Source organism: Furipterus horrens, unplaced genomic scaffold (assembly GCF_987537825.1).
Source record: "Furipterus horrens unplaced genomic scaffold, mFurHor1.1.pri manual_scaffold_2, whole genome shotgun sequence".
Classification (NCBI taxonomy): domain Eukaryota; kingdom Metazoa; phylum Chordata; class Mammalia; order Chiroptera; family Furipteridae; genus Furipterus; species Furipterus horrens.
Window position 1 is genome coordinate 39,853,886 of NW_028327172.1, and position 24,887 is coordinate 39,878,772.

At 40.2% G+C, this 24,887-nt stretch overlaps 1 protein-coding gene across 2 annotated transcripts in view; it reads left to right on the forward strand.

Moving 5' to 3' along the window:
• The first annotated feature begins 5,140 nt into the window (after positions 1-5,140).
• Positions 5,141-24,887, forward strand: part of DENND5A (DENN domain containing 5A) — an 84,115-nt gene continuing 64,368 nt past the window's right edge. For both annotated transcript variants that reach the window (XM_090264135.1, XM_090264141.1), the window contains exon 1: positions 5,141-5,292. In XM_090264135.1, coding sequence (XP_090120261.1) covers positions 5,175-5,292 — 118 coding nt within the window. In that variant the 5' untranslated portion in view covers positions 5,141-5,174. The remainder of the gene's footprint in view (positions 5,293-24,887) is intronic.

A 24,887-nucleotide genomic window follows, 5' to 3' on the forward strand; every position in this document is an offset into this window, starting at 1 on the left:
TCAAAACATGATTAGTGATTTCTGGGTTTCATGTAACCATAATGTTCCACACTTTCAGTACCTTGTTTTTTGTCTTGGTTTGTTTTTTGTTTTTGTTTTTTAATTGTGGTTAAGGTATGAGTTCAGGGTGAGAGTTCCTGCATATGTACATGGGCTTGTGAGGTTTGAATCTCTCCCTGTTGCCAGTGGAGGGATTACCAAGGCTTTCTTTCTTTCTTTTTATTGAGATATAATTGGCTCTCACTGGTGTGGCTCAGTGGGTTGAGCACTGGCCTGCAAACTGAGAGGTTACCAGTTCTATTTCCAGTCAGGGTACATGCCTGGGTTGCAGGCCAGGTCCCCATTTGGGGGCATATGATGTTTCTCTGACACGTTTATGTTTCTCTCCCTCTCTCTCCCCCTCCCCCTTCTCTAAAAATTAAATAAAATCTTTAAAAAAAGATATAATTGACATATTAGTTTCAAGTGTACAACATAGTTACTTGAAATTTAAAAAAAAATTGTTTATTTTATTTTTAGAGAGAGGGGAAAAGAGAAAGAGAGGGAGGGAAACATCACAGTGTGGTTGCCTCTCACTCGTGCCCCCAACTGGGGACCTGACGTGCAACCTAGTCAAGTGCCCTGACTGGGAATCGAACTAGCGACACTTGGCTCGCAAGCCAACGCTCAATCCACTGAGCCACAGCAGCCAGGGCCTTTCTCTTTTTTTAAAAATAATTTATTTATTTGTTTATTTATTTATTTATTTTTAGAGAGAGGGGAAAGGAGAAAGAGAGGAAGAGAAACATCACTGTGTGGTTGCCTCTCACTTGCGCCCCCAATTGGGGGCCTGATGTGCAACCTAGTTATGTGCCCTGACTGGGAATCGAACCAGCGACACTTGGTTCGCAGGCTGATGCTTAATCCGCTGAGCCACAGATAATTACTTCAAATTTGTATATATTGCAAAGTGATCACCTCAGTAAATCCAGTTAACATTTATCACTATACATAGTTAAAAACTTTTTCTTGTGACGAGTACTTTTCTTTAAAATTTATTGTTATGCCCTAGCTGGTGTGGTTGAGTGGATTGAGCACAGGCCTGCGAACCAAAGGGACACTGGTTCAATTCCCAGTCAGGGCACATGCCTGGGTTGCAAGCCAGGTCCCTAGTTGGGGGCACACGAGAGGCAACCACACATAGATGTTTCTCTTCCTTTCTTTCTCCCTCTCTTCCCTTCTCTCTAAAAACAAATAAATAAAATCTTTAAAAAATGTTTATTGTTATTAAAATATAGTTAATATAATGTATTGTATTAGTTTCAGGTGTGCGACATAGTTATTCAACATTTATATGCCTAATGAAGTAAGCACCCTGGTAGGTCTAGTAACCATCTGACACAGTACAAGATTATTATGTTATTACTGACTGTATTCCCTGTGCTGTACATTACCCCCGCCCTCTAGCTTATTGCTCCTTGAGCACTCCAGGCACATTTTCTGCCTCACACTTTTTCCTGGAATTATCTTCCCTCAGATGTTCACTTGTGCTCTTTCATGTCCTTCATGTTGAAATGGGTGCTCCAAGATGCCACTTATTAAGAGTAGATTATGTCCCAGATATTTAGAATTCCTTTTGAAATTAATTTTTTAAATCTTTAAAGCAATCTCATGAAGAGTAAGAATGATTAACATTCCAGAGAGGTTAACTGATGTGCCTCAGCTCACAGCTAGTAAGAGTGGGAGTGCAGATTTAAACACTAAATCTTAAAAGCATCCAGCTCTGGTTTTTGTTTTTGTTTTCTCCTGACTCTCGAAGAAGCAATCACTCTGCCAAACATATTTCCTACTGGGAAGGAGATCACTTTACAGTTGAGTCTTCTGGGCCTCTAAGCAATTATAGTTCCCAGGGCAAATTAATACAGTCAGACTTTTGTTTCTAATTTGTATTCTGTGAGTTGAGTTAGTGTGAGAGGTCTCTCAGCCCCTCATCTCCCTGGACACATTGGATAAAAAGTCTCTGGACTTTCAAACTAAGGACATTTAAGCCTAAGTCTCTTCTGAGATCATTCGAAGATGTGGGTCAGATTTTGTCACTCCTTGGCTTAAATTCCTTTAATTTATCACCTCCTGGCTTGCACACTTTACAGGATAAATTCTTTAGCCTGTCATTTGAAGCCTTTCCTGTTCTGTTCCTCTCCTCCTTCCCTGCTTTCAGCCCCTTGTAATCCTCTATCTCTCATTGAAATGAATTACTTGCTGTTGCTTGAATGTAATATTTAATCTGTCACCCCCTGTTGTTGTATATGCTTACTAAAACATCTCCTTTTCCTCTCCCTTTTACCTGAAAAATTCCTTTGATTCTTTGGAACTCAAGTCAGATTATACCTCCTTCTGTAAGCCTTCCCTGACCATCTCCCAATCTGGAGTGATTCCCCTCTTTTGTGCTCTGTAACTATTGAGCTCTCTGAGCTCCCTCTACTGTCTCAGTGTCCTGGGGATACAGGATAGAGTGGGGCATCACCCTATATAGGTGCATAGAGCAGGAGCAGAGCAAACTTAAAAAAATAAAAAATAAATTTTTTTAGAGGGAAGGGAAAGGAGGGAGAAAGAGAGGGAGAAAAACAGCGATGTGAGAGAGAAACATCAATTTGTTGCCTTCTGTACATGCCCTGACCAGGGACCAAACCGGCCACCCAGGCACATGCCCTGACAGAAAATTGAACTCGCAGTCCAACTGCGCCACACTGACTGGACGGAGCAAACTTTTTGGACACCTTTGACAATCCAATATGGAGTCACTCTCAGCCATGACAGTTATGTCAAGTGCTATATCTAGACTGAGGTAATGGGGTATAATGGGATGCCCTTAGCAGGGGCCCGGAACACCCAAAACCACAAGTCTGACACTTGGATAATGACTACATCTGGACACTCATGTGAGTGGGACTTTAAGAATTCAGAGCTCCAAACATCCAAAGCTCAAGCTTGGCTGTACCACAGACTTGGAACCCTGCTGAACTTTCACTCCACTAGACGCATGCTACCACTCTAGCTGCCTAGCTTGAGACTCATGCCTGCCTCTCTAATTGCAGACACCGCCGGCGACTGGGACTTTGCGTTCGATGCTGGCTCTGCTTGCTTATATCCCATAAGCTCCCCCTCTTTGTGTGTAACCTGTGTGTGACACTATTGGCTTATTGGGGAGGTCTCCCCTAATGAAACTGGCATGGCGGAAAGACAAAAAAGGAGTGTGAGTGCCTCCTTTCGGGGTTGCTCTCTTGCTCATAACAACGGGCTTTGTGAAGCTACCGTCTCCTCTCCATTTTTCATCTGTAAGTTCAGGCAGGTTACATACAGGGAGGGGTAGGTGCTATGATTCCAAGTGACATTGGCTGTGACCTCCAGGCCATCCTCCCTAAGGGAACCAAAGCTTGAGCTAAGTACCCAGGAGAGAAGCCAGGAGAGAGCCCAGGCTCAGCCCTCGGGGAAGCTAGCTGCCTTCTAGGGCCCATAGCAGCAGCCTGCCTTAGCAAATCTTGTGTGTACGTCTTGTTGGAATAACCATTTATAATACATATAGAGTATATTCTGTGTTCCAAGCACTATTCTGACCACTTCACCTGTATGCACATTTGTCTTATGTTATCTTTTTTAAAAAAAGATTTTATTTATTTATACAGAGAGAGGGGAAGGGAAGGGAGTAAGAAAGAGGGGGAGGGAAGTATCAATGTGTGGTTGCCTCTCCTGAGCCCCAACTGGGGACCTGGCCTGCAACCCAGGCATATGCCCTGACTGGGAATCGAACCAGCAACCTTTGGTTTGCAGGCCTGCGCTCAAGCCTCTCAGCCATACCAGCTAGGTTATCTTATGTTATTGTCACAAAAACCGTGACTGCTGAAACTTAGAGACTGCCCAAGGTTACACAGTAAATGACAAAGTCAGGATTCAAATCTGAGCCTTGTGTTTCTAGAGCCCATGCTAGCAACTACTCTACTATATTACCTTCCTGGCTTCTGATCTCGTTTCTGCCTACCTTCTGTGGGTAACCGAATCAGAGGGTCCCAAGACAAGGACTAGGACTTCTCTCCTCCTCATCCACCCCAGCTCCCACTTCTCTCTGAATGACCATCTCAGGGATGGGTCTGAGAATTCTCAGAAGTAGAAGGACAGCGCCCAAGTGCTAGGGGCCTCAAGAGAAAAGGTGACAGCATAGAACGCTAAAGGAGAGAAAAGGTCACAGCATGGTTCGCGGGGACACACACACACACACACACACACACACACACACACACACGACTGGGGTGGGCGTAGGGAGCTGCAAGCTGACCAGGACCCAGGATTCTAGTCTAGGCTTTGTCTCTTAGACTTCTTGTTTCTTTCTGGGCCTCAATTTCCCCATTTGTAAAACCAGGGTAACTATAGGACGGGATGATCACCTCTGCCAAAAGAGCGGGCATCTGCAGCAGTACTGGGGAAAGGACCGGACATGGACGCCAGGGAGCGGGCGCAGGGAGAGGGCGCTATCTAGGGTCTCGTCTGACAGCCTGGAGATAGGATGAGGTGGGCCTCCGAGCTCAGTCCTGCTACGCTATCCCTGTGACAACAGGAGATCTTCGAACTATAGTAAGAGGAGGAGGTGGGAGAGAAGCATGGGTCTGGGGCCCCGCGCCCATTCATCCTGCACCTTCTCAACCCTCTCAAAGGAGTTACAACCCCCAGGGAGTGAAGGTTGCGGGCGACAAGTTAGTGGCCGGCAGCGCTGCAGCGACAGCGGTGGATGCTGCGGCCCGCGGGATTCGAGGAGCATCACGTCATCCTTTCCGCCAGGCTCCCGCCCCCTCCCCGACAGCGCCTGCGCAGGCGCGGCGGGAGGGGTCTGCGTTGTGGGCTCTCAGAGCTCCCTGCTGAGCTCTCCGCTCTCCTCCCAGCTTGCTCTGGCCGCGGCGCTCCGGGTTGGCGGTAGCGGCGGAAGCGCGGAGGGGAAGGCGTTCAGGATGCGGCGCGGGGTGCCCCGGTGCCCCCCTGCCCTGTCACGGCAGCCGCAGCGGCCACGGGGACCGGGCCAGGGCCGGGGGCGGCGGCCCGAGCCGCGGTAGCGGCTGCGGCGGCGGCAGGAGGGGCGGCCTGAGGCTGGGCGGGCGCCTGGGTGCGGGGGCTCAGCGCTCCGCACGGCCCGGCTCGGCCCCGGCGCCATGAGCGGTGGCGGCGGTGGCGGTGGCGGAGGGGGCTCGGCACCCAGTCGCTTCGCCGACTACTTTGTCATCTGCGGGCTGGACACCGAGACCGGGCTGGAGCCGGACGAGCTATCGGGTAAGTGCGCGCCAAGCCCAGGGCCGCTTCTCCGCACCCGCTTCGGCTGGAGACCCTCCCCTACCTGCCAAGGAAACCTTCCTTCACCCCGCATTGTCCCTAGAGCCGGGTGAGGATCGCTTAGAAGGACCCAGGACTGGCTCCCGGGAAGGGAGCATCGGGCTGGAGGAAGGGAAACCGGGATGAGGGGCTCAGAACCTTGAGGGGTCCAAACGGCCTCTACGCCCCTCCGCTCTGGCCACGTCGTCCCTGGCCAGGAAGAGGCCAGGGTGTGTGTTCTCAGTCTGGTGAAGATTGAGTGACTTAGTGTAAAATAAAGGGAAGCCTGTTCTCGAACACCCGTTAGGGAGGCATCTCACGTCCTGGTGAGAAAGTAAGTTCCACCCAGACTTAAACGACAACAACAACAACAACAACAACAACAACGACAACAAACCCCAAGACTAAAACTTGGTGAGTTTATCTGGCTTCTTCCCAAGAAACCTGTAATAACAGTTCCTCAAAACCATTCTAACCCTCCTTGGGCCGAGTCCTCTGGGTTGATAGGATGAATCAAGTATACTTGGGTCACACCAAGAAGAGTGAAAACTCCCTTAGTTCTAGAAAGGGCTTGGACCCCGGGGCCCTTTTTATGAAAAGTAATTTATGTCCTTGAAGAGGCCAGTGTCATTTGTGAATAAAAGGGCAGCAACATAGTTGGAGAACCTGGGTTGCACAGTGATGCTTCTGAAGTCATTTTTCAAAGGGAGAGTGTTGGGGAAGTTAAGATGGGGCCCGGATCATATTTGGCAGTAATTGCGGAAGGATCTCAGAAGTGTATTGTAAAATCCCCATGAATTCCACTGCACCCGTCATTGGAGTCTTTGAATTACAAAAGTTTTGAAAAAGTTTGTGTCTGGAGTGCCCAGTTTGCAGGTTTCATGTATCTGGTGGAAGTTTGTTGTGTCATCTTGAATTGATGGGGGTTACTCTCTCTAGTCTTCTGTTGTGATGTATTTACTGTAAAGTCTCTCCTGAAAGTGATTTATCTTGCTGATTGATTTTACTTTGCTTCAGAGAACATACACTGATCTGTTTGTTTTTTGTCACCAGAAAATTTCCAGTGTTATGAAAAAAAAAATTAGGTGCATACTTCAAATGACAAAAATGGAGTCTTTAAAAACATGCTAAATTGATGACCTTTAAAAGGTCAGAATAAATATACTGTCTGAAATTAATAGCAGGTGAAGAAAAAAATCATAAAGCAATAATACAGTTACTCCTAGGCTATTTGTTCGGGTAGCTTTATCATTTCAAGTTCACCTTTTTTGTCTTCAAATTCTTAAAATACGGATGTTACTTTTTCATCTGTTTCATATTTATTAAATTTGTGACTCAGGTGTAGTTGTTAGAATTTGGTTTGTGGTACTGGAGCTGGAAGGGACATCAAAGAGGAAACTGAAGCTTAGGAAGGGCAGTAGGGACATTGTCCTATTAGTTAATTGCCTGGCTTTTGGTCCAGTGCTCCTCTCGTGACACTAAACTGCATCTCGTTGACTGGCTGGCTCTTTAGAAAACACTGACATGTTGAGAAAGACTAAAAATAACATAGTTCTTTCCAGTAAAAGAAGCTTTAAGGTCGTGGAATAAACCAGTGTTACTTTCATGGTGTGCTTTTGAGTGTCCATTAAATTATATAGGCATTTGAAGAAAAAGAAAAAAACTTTATATAGACATTTGATTTTAAAAAATAATGAGAACAGGTTGCAAATGATAAACATTCCCCCTCTGCTGTTGACTATCTCTGTAACTGGAGGCAAGTTAGATAAATCACCAATAAAAAAGAGAATGTAAATAAAAAGCATCCCGTTAAGTACATTCTCATAAATGTTAATTCTCTTTAAATATTTGTTAATTATCTGGCTTTTTGGTGAGCTAAAATTATATTCCTGTGAAGGCTTATTGGGTAGATAAACAAAGGGGGATGACTTGTGTAAAATGTGTAAAGGGTATATTTTTCTGTCTTTTAAAATGTGGTTGCAGTAGTGGAATGCCAAGATGATTTATTCAGTAGGTGGCCTTTGTTAGAATAGGCATTGATTGAAGGATTTCTGTTTTTACTTCATTTCATTTCTGGTGGATTGGTAGGGGAATCTGGACTACCCAGAGGGAATCTTTGAATAAAACTTAACAGAATACAGGTAGTTCTATGCAGGTCAGTCTTGAGACACTATTCTCTGCTCAGCCTGCCTTATAGCTTCCAAATCAGTGATGTCATAGTGCAATGACAGGAAATTGTGAATTGCACCCAGGTGCTTTAGGGAGTTACTGAGGAGTGAGTCTATGTTGTCTCCAAGCAAATTAAGTTATATGGATCAGGATCAGGTAGCTTCTATGTTCTTAAAAAGTGAATCCAGAAAAAAACAAATCAAAGATGCTCAGTATTCCTAGTGGTTTTGTGGAGAAGGGTTAAGAGTCATTGTCCCGCTGTGCCGTGGTGGCTGTGGCTCAGTTAGTTGGGCGTCCTCCCGCAAACCAAAAGGTTGCAGGTTTGATTCCCAGTCAGAGCTCATGCTTGGGTTGCAGGTTCTAGCCCTAGCTGGGGCATGTACAGGAAGCAACCAATCAATGTTTCTCTCTCACATGGATGTGTCTCTCCCTTTCTCCCTCCCTTCCCCTCTCTCTAGAATCAATAAAAGAAAAAGAAAAAAAGGCTCATTGTCTGGTTGTAAGCATACAGTGTTGAATATAGACTAAAATCATTGGATTTTATAGGAGTCTCTCCTTGTCACTTCTTCCCCTTTCTTGCAGACTTAAGCATTTATGCAAGCTATGTAGTTATTTGTTGTGCAAGGAACTGAGGAAGACGAAAATTATTTTGTTTTCTGGTTAGTTGAAGAAGTGCTTTGGGTTGGAAGGAGAGGAGGGTAATCTGTGAGTGAAGCACAAGTCTAGCCAACTTTAGGAAATTGTATCTGCTTGTTAGCTTTTTGAGCTTGTCAGGTAGATAAGCAAATCTGGAAGAATAGCTTTTGATTTACTTTCTCTGTATTGTTGGCCCATCCTAATTGGGGAGGCAGATGGTAGTAGAGTCCAGCCCCTCTTTCTACCCACTTGATGTGTGGGTTTCATGGACATCTGTATTTTCCTTTTTTCTCCTTATGGTCACCACCAGGTGACTGTAGGAGAAGGCTTACCATGAGGTGGGGTTCCTGTTAACTTTCCCTATCTTTTCCTGAACATTAAGATTCCAAAATGCTCGTGACCTTTTTTTATCTTGGAATCTTTAAGTTCCTTTGAACTAATGTGCCCCCAGCATTGAGATGTAAGTGTCTTAGGTTCATGTGTCCGCTAACTAAACCAGTTTTGCAGACTCTGATACAGGGCCTTGCCAAGAATTGAAGAGAAGGGGTTGGAGACAGAGAGAGGAGGTAGACTAGTTCCCTGTGTGAATCTACTTAGAACACTGAGAGTACATGGAAATCATCTCTTAGTGTCACCTTTAGAAGAGAGAAAAAAAATGCTCATTGTCCAGAAAAACCAGAGGACCAGTCAGATCATACTCCCCCTTAATCGTACTGCTGAATGAAGTTAGAATGTTAGAATTGTGGAATATCAAACAGTAAGCATTCTTAGAGAGTATATATAGCTTTCTGATTTTGCAGATGAGAAACTGAGGCCCTGAGAAAATTAAAGAATATGTGTCTCCCTTGCCATTCTTTCTGCTACTTGAGTGATGCTTTCTTTGCATGCTTTACAGTAATCTGAAGAGTAAAGGAGACAAGTAAAATATTTGACAGGGGCAGGAGCAGACGTTTTGGCAGGTTTTTCTAGTGTAGGTTTCTGTTTCATGTTGATACTGTGCATGATTGTCATAAAGTATATCTTTTTATTTTTTTAGCTTTTTCTAATGTAATTTCACACCAAACATTGATGTGGATAATACGAAGAACTTCAGAACATCCTTTTCCCAGATTCATTGATAGTTAACATTTTGCTCCATTTTTTTTTATCCCTTGTATGTTCTCTCTCTAATATATACAAACAACTTTACTGAGATATCATTCACACACTAAATAATTCATTTATTTAAAGTGTACAACTCAGTGGTTTTTAGTATATTCACAGAGTTGAGAAATTATCACTACCATCAATTTTAGAGTTTATTCATCACTCTGTCTCCAAAACCCATACCCATTAGCAGTCACTCCCTGTTTCCTTCCAGTTCCCAACCTCCAGCCCTAGGCAACCACTAATCTCCTTTTTTGATCTTGATAGATCTGCTTATTCTGGATATTTCATATTAATAGAATCATATAATATATGGTTTTTTATAATTGTCTTCATTTAGCATGTTTTCAAGGTTTCTCCATGTTGTAGCACGGATCAGTATGTTATTTCTTTTTATGGCATCAGTAACACTGCTGTGGATATTTGTGTATTTTTTTGTGTGGACATATGTTTTTATTTCTCTTGGAGTGGAATTGCTCGGTCATATGATAACTCTATGATTAACCTTCTAAGAAATTGCCAGACTTTTTTCAAAACAGCTACATCAGTTTACATTCCCACTAATGGCATAAAAAAGTTCCACTTTTTCCACATTCTCACCAACACTTTTAAATATAGGCATCCTGGTGTATGAAGTGGTGTCTCATTGTTTCTGTGTGGTTTTTTTTTTCCCTTCAAATTATAAGAGAAAGTTTATTTAGGAAGTTACAGAGGTAGTAGAAGTGAGCCATCTGGGCTGTGTAGGTTCAGGAAACAAGTTATAGGGGCAGAAAAAGGGCCCTTGGAGCTTAGAAGAGAGAAAGGCGAAGGTAAAGCACCTAGGGGGAAGAAGAAAGGAAAGGGAAGGGAGCTGGCATGTTCCTGAGAGAACACGTCACTGTGCTTTTGATTTGCATAACCTTGATGGCAAAGGAGAACTTAATTAAAAGAAAAAAGAAAAAGAAAAAGAAAAAAGGCTGTTTCTTCCCAGAGATGAGTGTTTATACGTAAAGTTTGATGAGCCCTGGTTGGTGTGATTCAGTCGGCTGGGTGTTGTCCTGCAAACCGAAAGGTTGCCGGTTGGATTCCCGGTCAGGGTACACGCTTGGGTTGTGGGTTTGATCCGCAGTTGTGTGTGCAAAAGTCAGCTGTTCGATGTTTCTCTCTCACATCAATTATTTCTCTCCCTCTCTTTCTCCCTCCCTTCCCCTCTGTCTAGAATCAATTAAAAAAAAAACACGAAAGTTTGATGAGCCAGTTTCAAACAGGGCATCATTATAAGTTAAACTTAATTTCTGAAATACTTAGAAAATTTTTAAAAATATATGTATTGATTTGAGAGAGAGTGGGAGCGAGAGAGAGACAGAGACAGAGACACTGATAGGAGAGAGAAGTACCAACTGGCTGCCTCTCATACATGCCCCAACTTGGAATCAAACCGACAACCTAGGCATGTACCCTGACCAGGAATCGTACCCCTGACCTTGTGGTGCGCCGGATGACACTCCAGCCAACTGAGCCACACCGGCAAGGGCTGAGCTAAACTTCATTTTTGCTTTCCTCTGCCAGTCTGGTCAGTTTTGTGCAAATTCTCTCATGGTCATTTTGTGAAGATATCTCATCTCTGATGCCCTGACTTTTTCTTACGTGGAGTAAAAGTCAAATGCTGATAGCTTACCTCAGCCATGTGTGATACTTTCAGAGGTGAAGGTTGTTTGGTGCGGGGAGGGAGAATTCCTGAGTGTTAGGTGGTGTGTATGCCTTTTATAAGGTACAGTAAGAAGTCAAGGAAAGAGACCAACATACAGAAACAATTACAGAGCAGCCCAAGGCAGTTTAAAATTATGTGCTAAATTTACTTGGGGAGACTGTATATTCTTAAACATAAAAGAACCACACTTCACACTCCCTTGCGTAGGGAGGATCGCATTGAAGGATCACATTTTACTTTAATGACACTGAGGCCCTTCTCCTCTCTTCTTTGGAGGAAATCCTGAGTCAGTGTTTGGTGGTTAAACCAAATTCTTTTAGACTCTGCTCAGCCCTTCCTTCCTTCCTAGATTAAAAATAAAGTTTTATTTGTCTAAGGCCTCCTTTGGTAACAGCTATTTCCAGTGCTATATCCTTTTATAAGCTTGTTTTTCGGCTAACTCTGGTGGAAGTTGTACTTGAACATGGCTTTACTCCTGGATTCCTGTTGCCATGCCTGAGTTTGAATTACTGTCAAGTGGTTTTAGAGTTTTCTCAGGAACCTAGGGACACATGAGGGTACCTATACTTGATCTGTTTTAGGTTCCTATTAGATATAGCATAGGATCCAGTGAAAGAGAAAGCCTTGCATTTTAAAGGTTTTATTTATTTATTTTTAGGGAGAGGGTAAGGGAAGACAAAAGGAGAGAAACACCCATCAGATGATCAGATGATCGTATGATCGTATCAATAGGCTCTTGCAAGACCCTAACCAGGGACCTGGCCTGCATATCAGGTGTGTGCCCTGGGTATTGAGCCAGTGACCTTTTGCTTTGTGGGATGATACCCAACCCATGGAGCCACACAGATCAGGGTGAAAGCCTTGCCTTTAGAAACTGATCATTTTTTACTGAATTCAGTGATTACACACATCCTATCATTGCCAGACTTTTAGATTTACCTCTCAAAAGTTATTAAGTGAGGCAGATCTTGGCCAAATGTCTGTGTTCCAGATGTCCTGTGGATGGCTGATTTTGGTTTGGAGTGTATAGAACCCTGGACTAGGTTTGAGTGGCAGAGTCCTGTCATGGTGGAAAATGAGATCATGTACCTGCTCGCAAGCTATTTAGAGTAGGCTTCCAAGGGATCAGGTATAACTCCAGGAAGTAAGATGGGATGAGGTATGGTTTAGACCATCAGGTTTCTCAAATTTTATACTTAGGATATTTGCTTGTATGTCAACCATGGGATCTGTCATAGTGGCCTATTAAAGAGAGCAAGGTTAGTAAATTTTTTTGTTCATTAGTGTGATGGGTAGGTTAGGTCAAAATTCTGCTAGGCTATCTGTGGTTTATTGTATGGGCTGAACTAGCTGGCTTAGTCTAAAATGTTTTCATGGAGTGCTGAGAGTCCTAAGCAGGGAGGAGGTATGTGGACGTTCTTCTTATTAAGCTTTATTCCTCTGTCAGTGTGGGGAGTCCCTGATGTCTAAACCATTCTCAGTTGGCAAAACATAGTATGACTGTGCATTCATTTATATTGGTCACAGAACCAAAAAGAGTCAGAACCAGAAATCAGAGATAGTCCAGCCACCACTTTTGACAGATGGTAATGATTAATATTTATAAATGACTATAGTTTTACAGTTTAAAATTTTTTCAGCCCTACTTGAAATACTAATACAATTTTTTGTCCAGTGTTACCTAGCAAATTAGAAAGAACTGTTAGAATCCTGGTCTTCTATCTGCTGTCTCACCGTTGATGAGGTTATTTTTAAATTATAGATTTGGGGAAACCAAAACAATGGCTTAATCGTTGAATAGCAGAGCTGTGGTGTGGCCTCTTTAATTGTCTCCAACCCACATTGCAACAGAGGAGCTCTTTCAGGAGAGGAGTCAGGGTACTTGTTTTCTGAATTGTAGTTGAGGCTGGTTGTTATTTTATATATATATTTTTCCTGTCTCCCCACTCTTATCACTTATGGAAATGTTCTTAGAACAAATAGTTACTAAGGCTTTGTTTCTGCGAAGCTCCCTTGTTTGTGTGACTGTTTCAGGATGTTTTATGCTTTTTGTCTGAAGTCTGTTTCCTTTGAAAAAAGGAAACATCTACTAACCTCAGAAATTCCTCAGTGTAGCCTGCAGTTTGCATCCTTTGTGGTGTAGTTTGGGATCTGGCTTGACTTCTGGTTTACCATATTCTTTATAATGAAAGAATATGGGAAGCAGCAGAGACACTTGGAGGATTTTTAAAGGCAGGAAGAGAGAGGAGGAAATAATTTAGAAATAATAATCATAAACCATGATTCACAGGCCTACCTCAGATAATGTGGGTTTGGTTCCAGACCACGACAGTAACTCATTTTCTGCTGGTAGAGGGTCTTGCCTTCAACTTGAAAAAAGTGCAACATCTGTATAGTGCGATAAAGTGAGGTATGCCTGTTTAAGTGAATAAACCCAATTTAAAACAAACATGCATTTTTACTGTAATACATTAGAATTACTTTCCAGGAATGTCAAAGGACTTGGTTCCTTTTTCAGTTGTGTCATCTCTGATGCCCTTTACTTTCTTTGTTTTTGTAGTTTTAGAATAATGGCCCTCTAACAATGCATTAGCCTAATTATAAAGTTAGGTATTAAATATAGTGCTTTACATAGTAGTTGCTTGATAAGGATTTGTGTTAATTATGAAAAGATAGAGGCTGCCTATTCAGATTTTCAAAGAATTGTATATTACCATTTTTTTCTTTTTTTGGATAATACCTAACTTTTAAGAACTTAAATAAGCCAAACTTCCACAACTTTCCTAAGTGCTGAGTAAATGAAGAGGATAGGGGTCTACAGAAGAAAGGAATGGCAAGTTGTCTTTTCATACTCAAAAAGCTGACCGCCAAAGTCAGATTTAGAGGTAAGATGGTGGTTGGAGAGGTATTTTGTACTGTACCCTGATTATTTTATAATTTTTAATTTATAAAGGTAAATTTTATAATAGTTCAGATGAACTTGTTACTTAAAAAAAAAAAGAATCTGTTTTAGTTTATTTAACCATTTCTATTGATTCAGGATCATAATCTCTTGTTGAGAACAATAAAACAAATATTTAGAATTATTACCTGCCAAACTGATACCCATCCAGTTTTGCTGAACTCTGAGGTTCTGTCTGTCCAAGTGATTTTTAATCCCTTTTTTTTTCTAGGTAATCACCTAATATTATTCTCCCACTCCCATTTTCTTGTAACGTCTGTATGAAACACATTATTTTCCCTGCATTTCAATTGTGTGGAAAGTGATATTTAAGCATTTGCTAGTTTTATCTTCTAGAGGAATTTTTACTCTTTTGGTCAGTAATCCAGCTCTATTAGCTGCTTGGCTCAGTTGGTTTGAGTGTGGTATATTTAATGAGGCCGCGGTTATTGAGTTTGTTTCCATAAGGACCAGTTAGCGTTGTTCTACCCACTTTTGTAGTAGCCTCAGCTGACCATCCCGCTCACAAGTACATTATAGAGCATAGTGGACATAGGCAAGAAAGTGAGGCTATAGTAGCACTTTATTCCTGTTATTTATAGATGATAACAAAGTTCATAAGCATTTATTGTTTGTTTAATATGCTTCAGTGCAAGGTACCAGATGGCATTATTCCCATTTTACAGATTAGAAAACCAAAGTGCAGAGAATTTAAATAATATGACCTATATCATATAGTAAGAATTGGAAACCTGTATTTTCTGTCTCTAAAGTCCTCTATAACATATCTTTCTGTTATTGATGGAACACTTGTTTACATAGATGTATGAGATATAGTTGCTGTCCTTGAGGAGCTTATAGTCTTCTGAGAAGTCATGCATATAAACCAATAACTGCAGAAAAGGTTTACTTTATTAAGAGAGGAAAATATACTGGTTCAGGAGAGGAAAAGGGTTCTGTGCTCTGGCTTTGTAGTAAATATGTTGCAAAATTTACTATAACGTGCTTAGCTCTGAGTGTGACCCTGAACAAAACCAATACTCTTTAATTCAGTGGTTCTCAACCTTCCTAATGCCGCGACCCTTTAATACAGTTCCTCATGTTGTGGTGACCCCCAACCATAAAATTATTTTCACTGCTACTTCATAACTGTAATTTTGCTACTGTTATGAATCGTAATGTAAATATCTGATATGCAGGGTGTATTTTCATTGTTACAAATTGAACATAATTAAAGCATAGCGATTAATCACAAAAACAATATGTAATTATATATGTGTTTTCCGATGGTCTTAGGCGACCCCTGTGAAAGGGTCATTCGACCCCCAAAGGGGTCGCGACCCACAGGTAGAGAGCCGCTGCTCTAATTATTTATTGATTAATTCAATGCTCATTTAATATGTGTAAAAATACCTGTGGGCCTACACATAAATTATAGAATCTGAGGGTTGGAAAAAACATGGATAAAGGTCAACAATGTAAGGAATGGTATTTTTCTCTCTAAAAATAAAACTAAGTCATAAATTATTGGGTTGGCCAAAAAGTTGGTTTAGTTTTTATGTAAAATAAAAGACACATTTTTCATTTTCACCAATAATTTTTTTTAAGTATATGTTATTGCTTATGCTGTTACAGTTGTCCCAATTTCTTTTCCCTTTGCCCCCCCTCTCACCAGTATCCCCCTTCCCTCCAGCAATCCTACCTCCCTTAGTTCATGTCCATGGGTTGTGCATGTAAGTTCTTGGCTTCATCCTTTCCTATATTGTTCTGAGCTCACCCCCGTCTATTTTGTACCTACCTATTATGCTTCTTAATCCCTGCACCATTTCTCCATTTTTCCCCCTTTCTCCTCCCAGCTGATCCTCCAAATGATCCCCATACCTATGATTCTGTTCCTATTCTGGTTTCCTTAGTTTGTTTTTGTTTTTATTTTTTTAGGTTCTGTTGTTGATAGTTGTGCGTTTGTTGTCATTTTAATGTTCATAGTTTTGATCCTCTTTTTCTTAAATATGTCTCTTTAACATTTCATATAATAATGGCTTGGTGGTGATGAACTCCTTTTGCTTTACCTTGTCTGGGAAGCACTTTATCCGCCCTTCCATTCTAAATGATGGCTTTGCTGGATAGAGTAATCTTGGTTGCAGATTCTTGCTTTTCATCACTATGAATATTTCTTGCCAGTCCCTTCCTGACTGCAAAGTTTCTTTCGAGGAATCAGCTGATAGTCTTATAGGCACCCCTTTATAGGTAACTCTCTGCTTTTCTCTTGTTGCTTTTAAGATTCTCTCTTTATCTTTAACCTTTGGCATTTTAATTATGGTGTGTCTTGGTGTGGTCCTCTTTGGGTCTAGCTTGTTTGGGACTCTGTGCTTTTTGGACTTGTATGCCTACTTCCTTTGCCAAATTTGGGAAGTTTTCCTTTATATTTTTCATATGAGTTTTCAATTTCTTGCTCTTCCTATTCTCTTTCTGCCACCCTTATGATTCGATGCTGGCACATTTAAAGTTGTCCCAGAGGTTCCTAAGCCTCTCTTTGTTCTTTTCAATTCTTGTTTCCTCATTCTGTACTGGTTGACTGTGTATTTCTTCCTTATGTTACAAATCATTGAGTTGAACCCTGGTTTCCTTCCCTTCACCATTGGTTTTGTGTGCATTTTCCTTCATTTCATTTAGCTTAGCCTGCACTTCTTCCCTTCTGCGTTTGCAGTACTTAAGCATATCTATCAAGTCTGTGAGCATCTTTATCACCAATGTTTTGAATTCTGTGTCTGTTAGGTTGGCTATCTCCTTGACTCTTAGTTCTCCCACTGGAACCTTGGTGTGTTCCCTCTTTTGGGCCATACTTCTCTGTCTCTTCAACTTTGCCTCTGTGTCTTAGGCAAAGCTGTTGCACCTGTTACCTTGTAAGGGGTGGAGCCTTGGGTACGTGGCAGTGCAGGGCAACCCATTTCACCATGTTGTGGTGCTATGTGTCTGGAGGGGTCTTTCTGGATGAGTAATTCTTTATATCTTTCTTTGTTGGACTTCCGTGCAGCTCAATTTTCTGGAACTTCTGGTTGTCTCCAGTTGAGGTAGTTGTAGTTCTTCTAAGTTGTGGAGGGAGATGCAACATGTCTGCTTACACCTCTATCTTGGCTGGAAGTCCTTCACCAATAACTTTATTGATTTGGATATTTTGAGTATGTTGGCTATCTCTTGCTATTGGCTTCTAGCGAGTAGAGGCCAGGTGTGCTGCTAAACATCTTCCGATGCATAAGACAGCCCCACAGCAAAGAATTATTTGTCCAAAATCTCAGTAGTACCAAGAAAAATTGCAAACCACTTTTGACATTCTTGATCAGTCACAGAACCTTCTCCATACACTACACAAATCTATTTTTGCATTTCGGTTGCGTTTTTACCTTTCTTGAAATAGTAAAGCATAATCCGCCTAAAGTGTTGCTTATTTTCTTTTGTCTTCAATATTAAAATGGCTATACAGAAATTCACTAATTTTGGTAAATATTTTAAAAGTGTATGTTGATATGACAGCTGTCACAATACAACTTAACAAAATTGTTTCGAATGAAGTTAGACAACTAAGCACTACTAGAGCCATTGGAAAAAACTAAATGAACTTTTTAGCCAACCCAATACATATTTCTTATAGGGAACTGAGAAATTATAGAAAGGTACAGATATAAGTCACTCATAATTCTATCCTGAATTAAGTTGCTAGCATTTGATGTCTTTATGTAGTGCTTTAAAAAAAAAGTTTTGATTATTTATTTAGGGAGAGGGGGAGGGAGGCAGAAAGAGTGGGAGAGAAACATCGATATGAGAGAGAAACATCTGTAGGTTGCTTCTTGCAATTGCATGTGCCCCCACTGGGGACCAGGCCCACAACACAGGCATGTTTCTGACCGGGAATCAAACTAGCGACCTTTTGCTTTGCAGTACAACACCCAACTGACTGAGCCATACCAGCCAGGGTTGTAACTGTCTTTTTTTTTTTTTTTAATTCTCACCTGAGGACATTTTTTTATTAGTGAGTGAGGAACGGAGAGAGAGAAACATTGATTTATTTAAAATTGTAGTATTATATATTTATAAATAACATCTTCAAAGAATATCCCATATCAATACACAGATCTTTCTGGCAACAATATGGAGTATTTCAAATTTTTCTTTTTTCAAAAATTCTTGTATGTATATCTTTACACTTGTAGGAGTCATTCTATAGGATTAATTGCTAAAACTAGACTTCGTTGAGTCCAGGAATAATATATATTTTAAGCTTTAATAGATATTGCCAAATTGCCTTCCTCAAAAGGTTAGATTCTCACCAACCATGTTTAAGATTCTACCGTTTTTTTCTCTGCCTTTATAATAAAATGTTACTGCTCTTTAAAATATTTTCAGTTCGCTAGGAAGAAAATGTTTTAATATGAATTTATTTGTGAAGCTGAGCATCTTTTCATATATTTTTTGTACATTTGTATATTTCTTCTATGAATTACCTATTCAAGTCATTTGTTTATTCATCCATTTATTGTTTTTTAAAAATTATTTTAAAACATCTTTATTGTATTTTTTTCCATTACCATTTAGTCCCCTTATACCTTCCTTCCCCCAGCAGTCACCACACTGTCTTCCATGCCCACGAATCCTTTTCCCTTTTTGCTCAATCCTTCCACCACTTAATTTCCACCCCTCCCCCCTAGCTGTCATCCTGCTCTCCATCTATAACTTTGTCTCCATTGATTATTGATTTTTAGAAACTGTCTGTTAGGTATATTTTGACTGTCAGGAAATACTTCAAAAACACTAGCAGTGAAAAAAAATATAATACATCTTTATAAAATTGGGATCATGAGAGAAATATAATTTTGTTTCCTGTCGTAAACAAAATTTTTTAATATAGTTTATTTGAGCTAAACTGATGACATCTGCTGGGGAGCAAGATCACAAATCCTTCCTGTATCCTGCCTTTATTTATTTATTTTTTAATTGATTTTAGAGAGAGAGAGAGAGGAATGGGGAGAGAGAAAGAGATAGAGAGAGAAAAAGAGAGAGAGAGAATGAGAGAGAAACATTAATTTGTTGTTCCACTTATTTATGTATTCTTGTATGTGCCCTGACTGGGGGGATCAAACCTGTGACCGTGGGAGTATAGGGACGATGCTCTGACCACCTGAGCTACCTGTCAGTGCCTGTCCTCCCTTTTTAATTTACTCTTACATGGTGATCATTTTCTCATGTTATTAAATGTCTTGAGTATTTTCTCATGTCATTAAATTTTCTTCATAACATGATTTTATTTAATTTCAAAGTATGGATGAACTGTAAAATTTTAAATTATTTGGTACTTGGGTGGTTTATACTTTTTATTATAAATAATTTAAAAATGTACATACATTATACAAATCTTTGAGTGTGTGACTGTTGCTTTAGTATAAATGTCAGTAAGACAATTATTAAGTCAAATTAGGTGAACATTTAAATACTTTCATATGCAATAATTTTTTTCTTGGAAGAGCTATACCAATTTATGCTCACTCCTAGCTTGCCATTATTTAGTTATTTGTGCTAGTTTGTGTGTGTATTATTTTTGGAGTGGTAACAAAACATAACATAAAATTTACAATTTTATCCATTAAATAAAAAGTACAATTCAGTGGCATTTGGTACGTTACACAATTTTGTGGAGTCATCACCATTACGTAGTTCCATAGCATTTTCATCACCTAAAAAAGAAAAACCTGCTCCTGTGAAACAGTCACTCTTATTTCCCCCTCCCCCAAGCTCCTGGCAACCACTAATTCACTTTCTACCTATTTGGATTTGCCTATATTGGATATTTCATATAAATGGAAGCATACAATATGTGGCCCTTTGTGTCTGGCTTCTTTCACTTAGAATAATGTTTGCAAGGTCCATTCACATTGTAGCATAAATAAATACTTCATTTCTTTTTATGGCTGAATATTTCATTGTATAGCTATACCACATTTTGTTCATGCATTCATCTGTTGAGGGACATTTTGATTGTTTCCACTTTTTCGCTATTGTAATTAGTGCTGTTAATGAACATTCATTCATGTATAAAGTTTTGCTTGAATACCTGTTTGGGTATATACCCAGGAGTGGAATTGCTGGGTCATATGGTAACTCTAATAACCTTTTGAAGAACTGCCAAACTGGTGCGGCATTTTACATGGCCACTATCAACACATGAGAGTTCCTCTGTTTCCCTATCCTCACTAATACTTGTTTTCCGTTTTATTTTTTATGTTATTGTTTTAAACTGTATAGCTTTGAATACTAATGTGCATTAAAAAAAAAGAGCACTGTATTAATCCTTCGTATTTGTATTGTGAATTGTCTGCATGCTTTTTATGATTACTTGCTCACCTTTTTGGTGGGAGAATGGAGAGAATTGAGGTTGGATGCTTTTGAAAGGTAATTATGGATCTCTTTTGCTTAGGAAAGCTGCTGAGTTTGCTGCAGAAGTAGGTGGATAAAGAAGTGTGGTTTGGAGGTGTATTATTTTCTTACGGCTGCTGCAACAAATTACCACAAGCTGGGTGGCTTAAAACAATTCTCTGTTCTGGAGGCCAGAAGCCTGAAATTAAGGCGTCAGCAGGCTACACTCCCTCAGAGGCTCTAGAAGAGAATAATTCTTTGCATCTCCCAGTTTTGGGTGGCTGTCAGCATTCCTTGGCTTCTGGCTATATTGCCTTCTCCTTTAAGCGTGTCTTCTCTATGTGTTTATCTTATAAGGATACTTGTCATAGGATTTATGGCCCATCCAGCTGATCTAAGATGATCTTATCAAGATCTTTGATTAAATCTGTAAAGATTCTTTTCAAATAAGATAACATTGACAAGTTCTGCAGGTTAGGATGTGGATGTAGCTTCTTTGGGGATGCCATGCAACACAGTACAGAATGTGTAAAGCATAGGTCTTGGATTTCTTCAAGTGTGAGCAAGAAGCAGAGAGGGGTAAGAAAGGGGAGAACCTAAGAAGAAGAATGGTTAGGGGGAAGAGAGACTAATGTCAACAGTGCTCTGTATTATTACTATCCTTGGTATTGAAATGCCATAGAATTTTAGGGTAAAAATGACTTAGATCTAATTTTATTTGGCAGAAGCCATGTAACTCAGACAAAAACCAAACTTCTGCTATTGTTGAACATTCTTATCTATAATAAAGATATTTCTTTAGTAGTACAGTGATATTGGAACCAGTCAGATATCATTGTCATCTCTAGGCCTTGTATTTATGCTGTATTTTTAAAAAATAGGCAAGATGTCTCTTCTTGGTCTTTTGGCTAAGATCAAGTGTAAAATAGGAAACATAGGTCTCATAGAGAAGCAAGAGCTGGGTAGAATTTCCGAACTTTCTACTCTAAGTAGGAAGAAAGCGTGGCTTGGGAGGATTCTGAGTGACTTGCCTGAGTTCTCATAGCTGGTTAGTGTCTGAGCTAAGACTTGAATTTGGCGTCCCTTAACTCTTGGATAAGTGATTTTTTTCCATGATATAGTATACAAACTGTAAACTGTTAGAGAAGTCAAGATTTGTGAAAAAATAAATATAACTTTTAATTAATTATTTTCCCCTTAAAGCTGAGATTCCCTACTGGGATAGTAAAGGAGGTGGTATATGTAGCCTAAAGGTTCTGTGTGTCCCCTGGATTTGAAACCCTACCCTCCATTTACTATTTGTGTGACCTTGTGCAATTTACTTCTGTGTTTTAGTTTCTTCATCTTTGAAGTGGAAATAGAACCAATCTCATAAGATTATGTTAGGATTAAATAAGTTAATACGTACATTAAATGGCTTGGAACAGTGCCTGGCATATGGTACGTATCCATTAAGTGTTCGCTAAATCTAACATTTTTATTTTTTTGCATCACTTAGCTTTCTATAATTTTGACATTGATGAGAAGTATAGTTAAGGTAGTAGTACTTCATACATGGTACCTGGCTGGTTTGGCTCAGTGGATTGAGCGTCGGCCTGCGAGCTAAGTGTCGTTGGTTCGATCTTCCAGTCAGGGCACATCAGAGAAGGAAAACTCTGACTCCAAAAAACCTCCGCTGCCTTGCGGCATACCTCTTCAGGGGAAAGGCTAAGGGAGTAAACCCCGACAGAAAATCCGGAGCCGGAGTCCCTAAGGCGGTTCGACGTTGTAGTCAACACCGGCAACTCCTGCGGCGCACCTGAAGCCAAGCTGTATTGACTCCGTCTTTCCCTTGGACCCTTCAGCTGCGAAGAGAGGGGGGGTCTGCTGCATGGGCAACAGCAGACCCTCCATATCACCCTGCCCAGGCTCTGTAGCTTCAGCTTCACTGGAGAGGACACTCCAGCGTCATCGCAAGATGTCGATTCAACACGGGAGGATACAGATACCGTGTCACTCCCGAGTTGGACTGCACAGCCATTTTCGGCGGTGCAGATAGACTCTTAAGAAGCTACACCATCTTCTCTCGAGACGGATGGCTGCCGACGACTTCATACATGATCACATTTAGGCCTGATAGCAGCACATGAGATAAGTTCTATTATTTCCATTTTATAGATGAGGAAACTGAGGCACAACACAGTTAAATAACTTGCCTACAGTTATACAGCAATTATATAGAAGATTGGGATTCAAATTCAGATCTGTCAGAATCTAGAGTTTACTCTTTTTAAAATTTTTAAAATTGTTGTCTTTTAGAGTTTATTCTTTTAAAAAAATTAAACTTTATTAACTAAGTATATATACTGTAAAGTATGTATATCAAAACTGTACACTGTGATATATTTTCATAAACCGAACACACCCATGTTGTCAGTACCCCAGAATCCTTCCCTGTGCCCCTTCCAGGTACTGTGTGCCCTCTCACCCACCAAAAGCAGCCACTGTCTGACTTCTAACAGCATAGATTAGTTTGCCTGTCTTTGTACTTTATATAAGTATAATCATTCATTGTGTGCTCTTTTGTGTCTGGATTCTTTCACACAACATAAGTTCGTTCACATTGTTATATGTAATTTTAGATTATTTGTTCTCATTGCTGTATAGTTTTCCATACCACAATTTATCTTTCAATTCTGTTGATGATGTGGGTAGTTTCTAGATTTTTCATATAATTCTTGCATATTACTAATGTTCCTGTATGTGCCTTTTTTTGTGAACATGCCCTTTGGTCTACTGCATATGTACCTAGGAGTGGAATTGTTGGATCATAGGCATATGTTCAGCATTAGTAGATACTGCCCATACTGTTTTCCATAGTGGTTGTGTCAATTTACATTCTGATGTGCAGGACATGACAATGTAGGTAGCTCCCTATCCTCATCAGCACTTGACATATTCCTTCCTTTTTATTTTAACCATTCTGGTTGTTATGGAGTGGCATTACATTACTTAAATTTGTATATTTTGGATGACTAATGAGTTGAGTACCTCAAAAGTTTATCAGACACTTGCATATCCTCTTTTTAGAGTTGTCGAAGTCTTTTGCCATTTTTCTTTCAGGTGGTCTATTCTTTTGTTTGTTTATTGATTTAATGGAATTCTTTATAATTTCTAGATCTGAGTGTTGTCAGTTATGCGTATTGAAAATACTTTCTCATAATTTGTGTTTCCTTTCCTTTCTCAATGGTGATTTACTTTTGAGAAACATGTTTTTAGTTATTGTCCAGTTTTTCAGTTTTCTCTTTATATTTAGTGCATTTTGTGTTCAGCTTAAAACATCTTTGTTATTGCAGGGACACAGAGATGTTTTGTGTTTCTTTCTGAAGGCTTTATTGTTTCACCTTTCATATTTAGATTTGCAATCCCAGAGTTAACGCTTAAACACTATGCTATTAACATTACTTTGTCTGTGTGAGAGCCATTTTTTTCAGCGTTCTACAAAGTGAAAGAGAAACATTTCCATTTCTGTCACAGCTGGGCCTGAAGTACAACAAAGCTTTTGATATGACCGATACAGTGCTTTTAATGCACATTTAGTAAAACAAATGCTAGTCTTTGTGCTTTGATTTAGTACCAGTTGGTAAAATTTTAGTGCTTAGGAAACTGTAAAACAACAACAACAACAACAACAAAAACAGGAATGTATTACTATAAAAAATCTTAAGGGTAAAGAAAACTTTCTTCGGTTATTGAAGCTATTCTGACAGGAGGCTTCCAGATTCTTAAGTCTCCTGTGTGCTCTGGGGAAGAAGAGGCTATTGGGTGGTCCCCTATTATAAGCTGTAGTTTAAAATGTGGGTTAGGGGGCATGTCAGTGTTCTGGGTACAGCCATGTTTGCTGCTTTGGGCTCTACTTTGGTATGCATTCTGTGAAGCAGATAGATGTCAGTTTCATGCAGTAGATGCTTCCTTCTTGGGAAGCATTTGGGAATTTCCAGAACATTTCTGTTTTATTTTTTATTTACTGATTTTAGGAAGGAAGAGAGAAAGAGAAACATAGATCTGTTGTTCCACTTACTGCATTCATTGGTTGATTCTTATATGGGCCCTGACCAGGGATTGAACCCGCAACCTTGGTGTATCAGGACAACATTCGTCAACTGAGCTTACCCGTCAGGGCCTCCGGGGCATTTCTGTGGCTTATTTTCATGGTTATATATCTAGAGGAGACTCTTGCACGTGTGACTGTTCTTTTGGGAGGAAAAGATATATACTATTTCAGTACCTTTTGTGTTCTATATAGGTATGTCCCATATGCTTTATGCATGTTAACTCAGTCCTCTCTGTAGGACTATGAAATAGGTTTTATTACCCTTGTGTTACAGATGTGGAAACTGAGATTCATAGAAGAGAAACCTTGAGCAGGTTCCTTAAAATTCAACAAGGCATGGAACTAGTATTTAAATCTAGGTTTGCCTGTGTTTAAAGGCCTCTTTCTTCCATTATAGTCTATATGCCACAGGATATACTATAGTACCTTCCTAGCTTCAGTGTCTTGCACAATTAATAAATATTTGTGGGTTGATA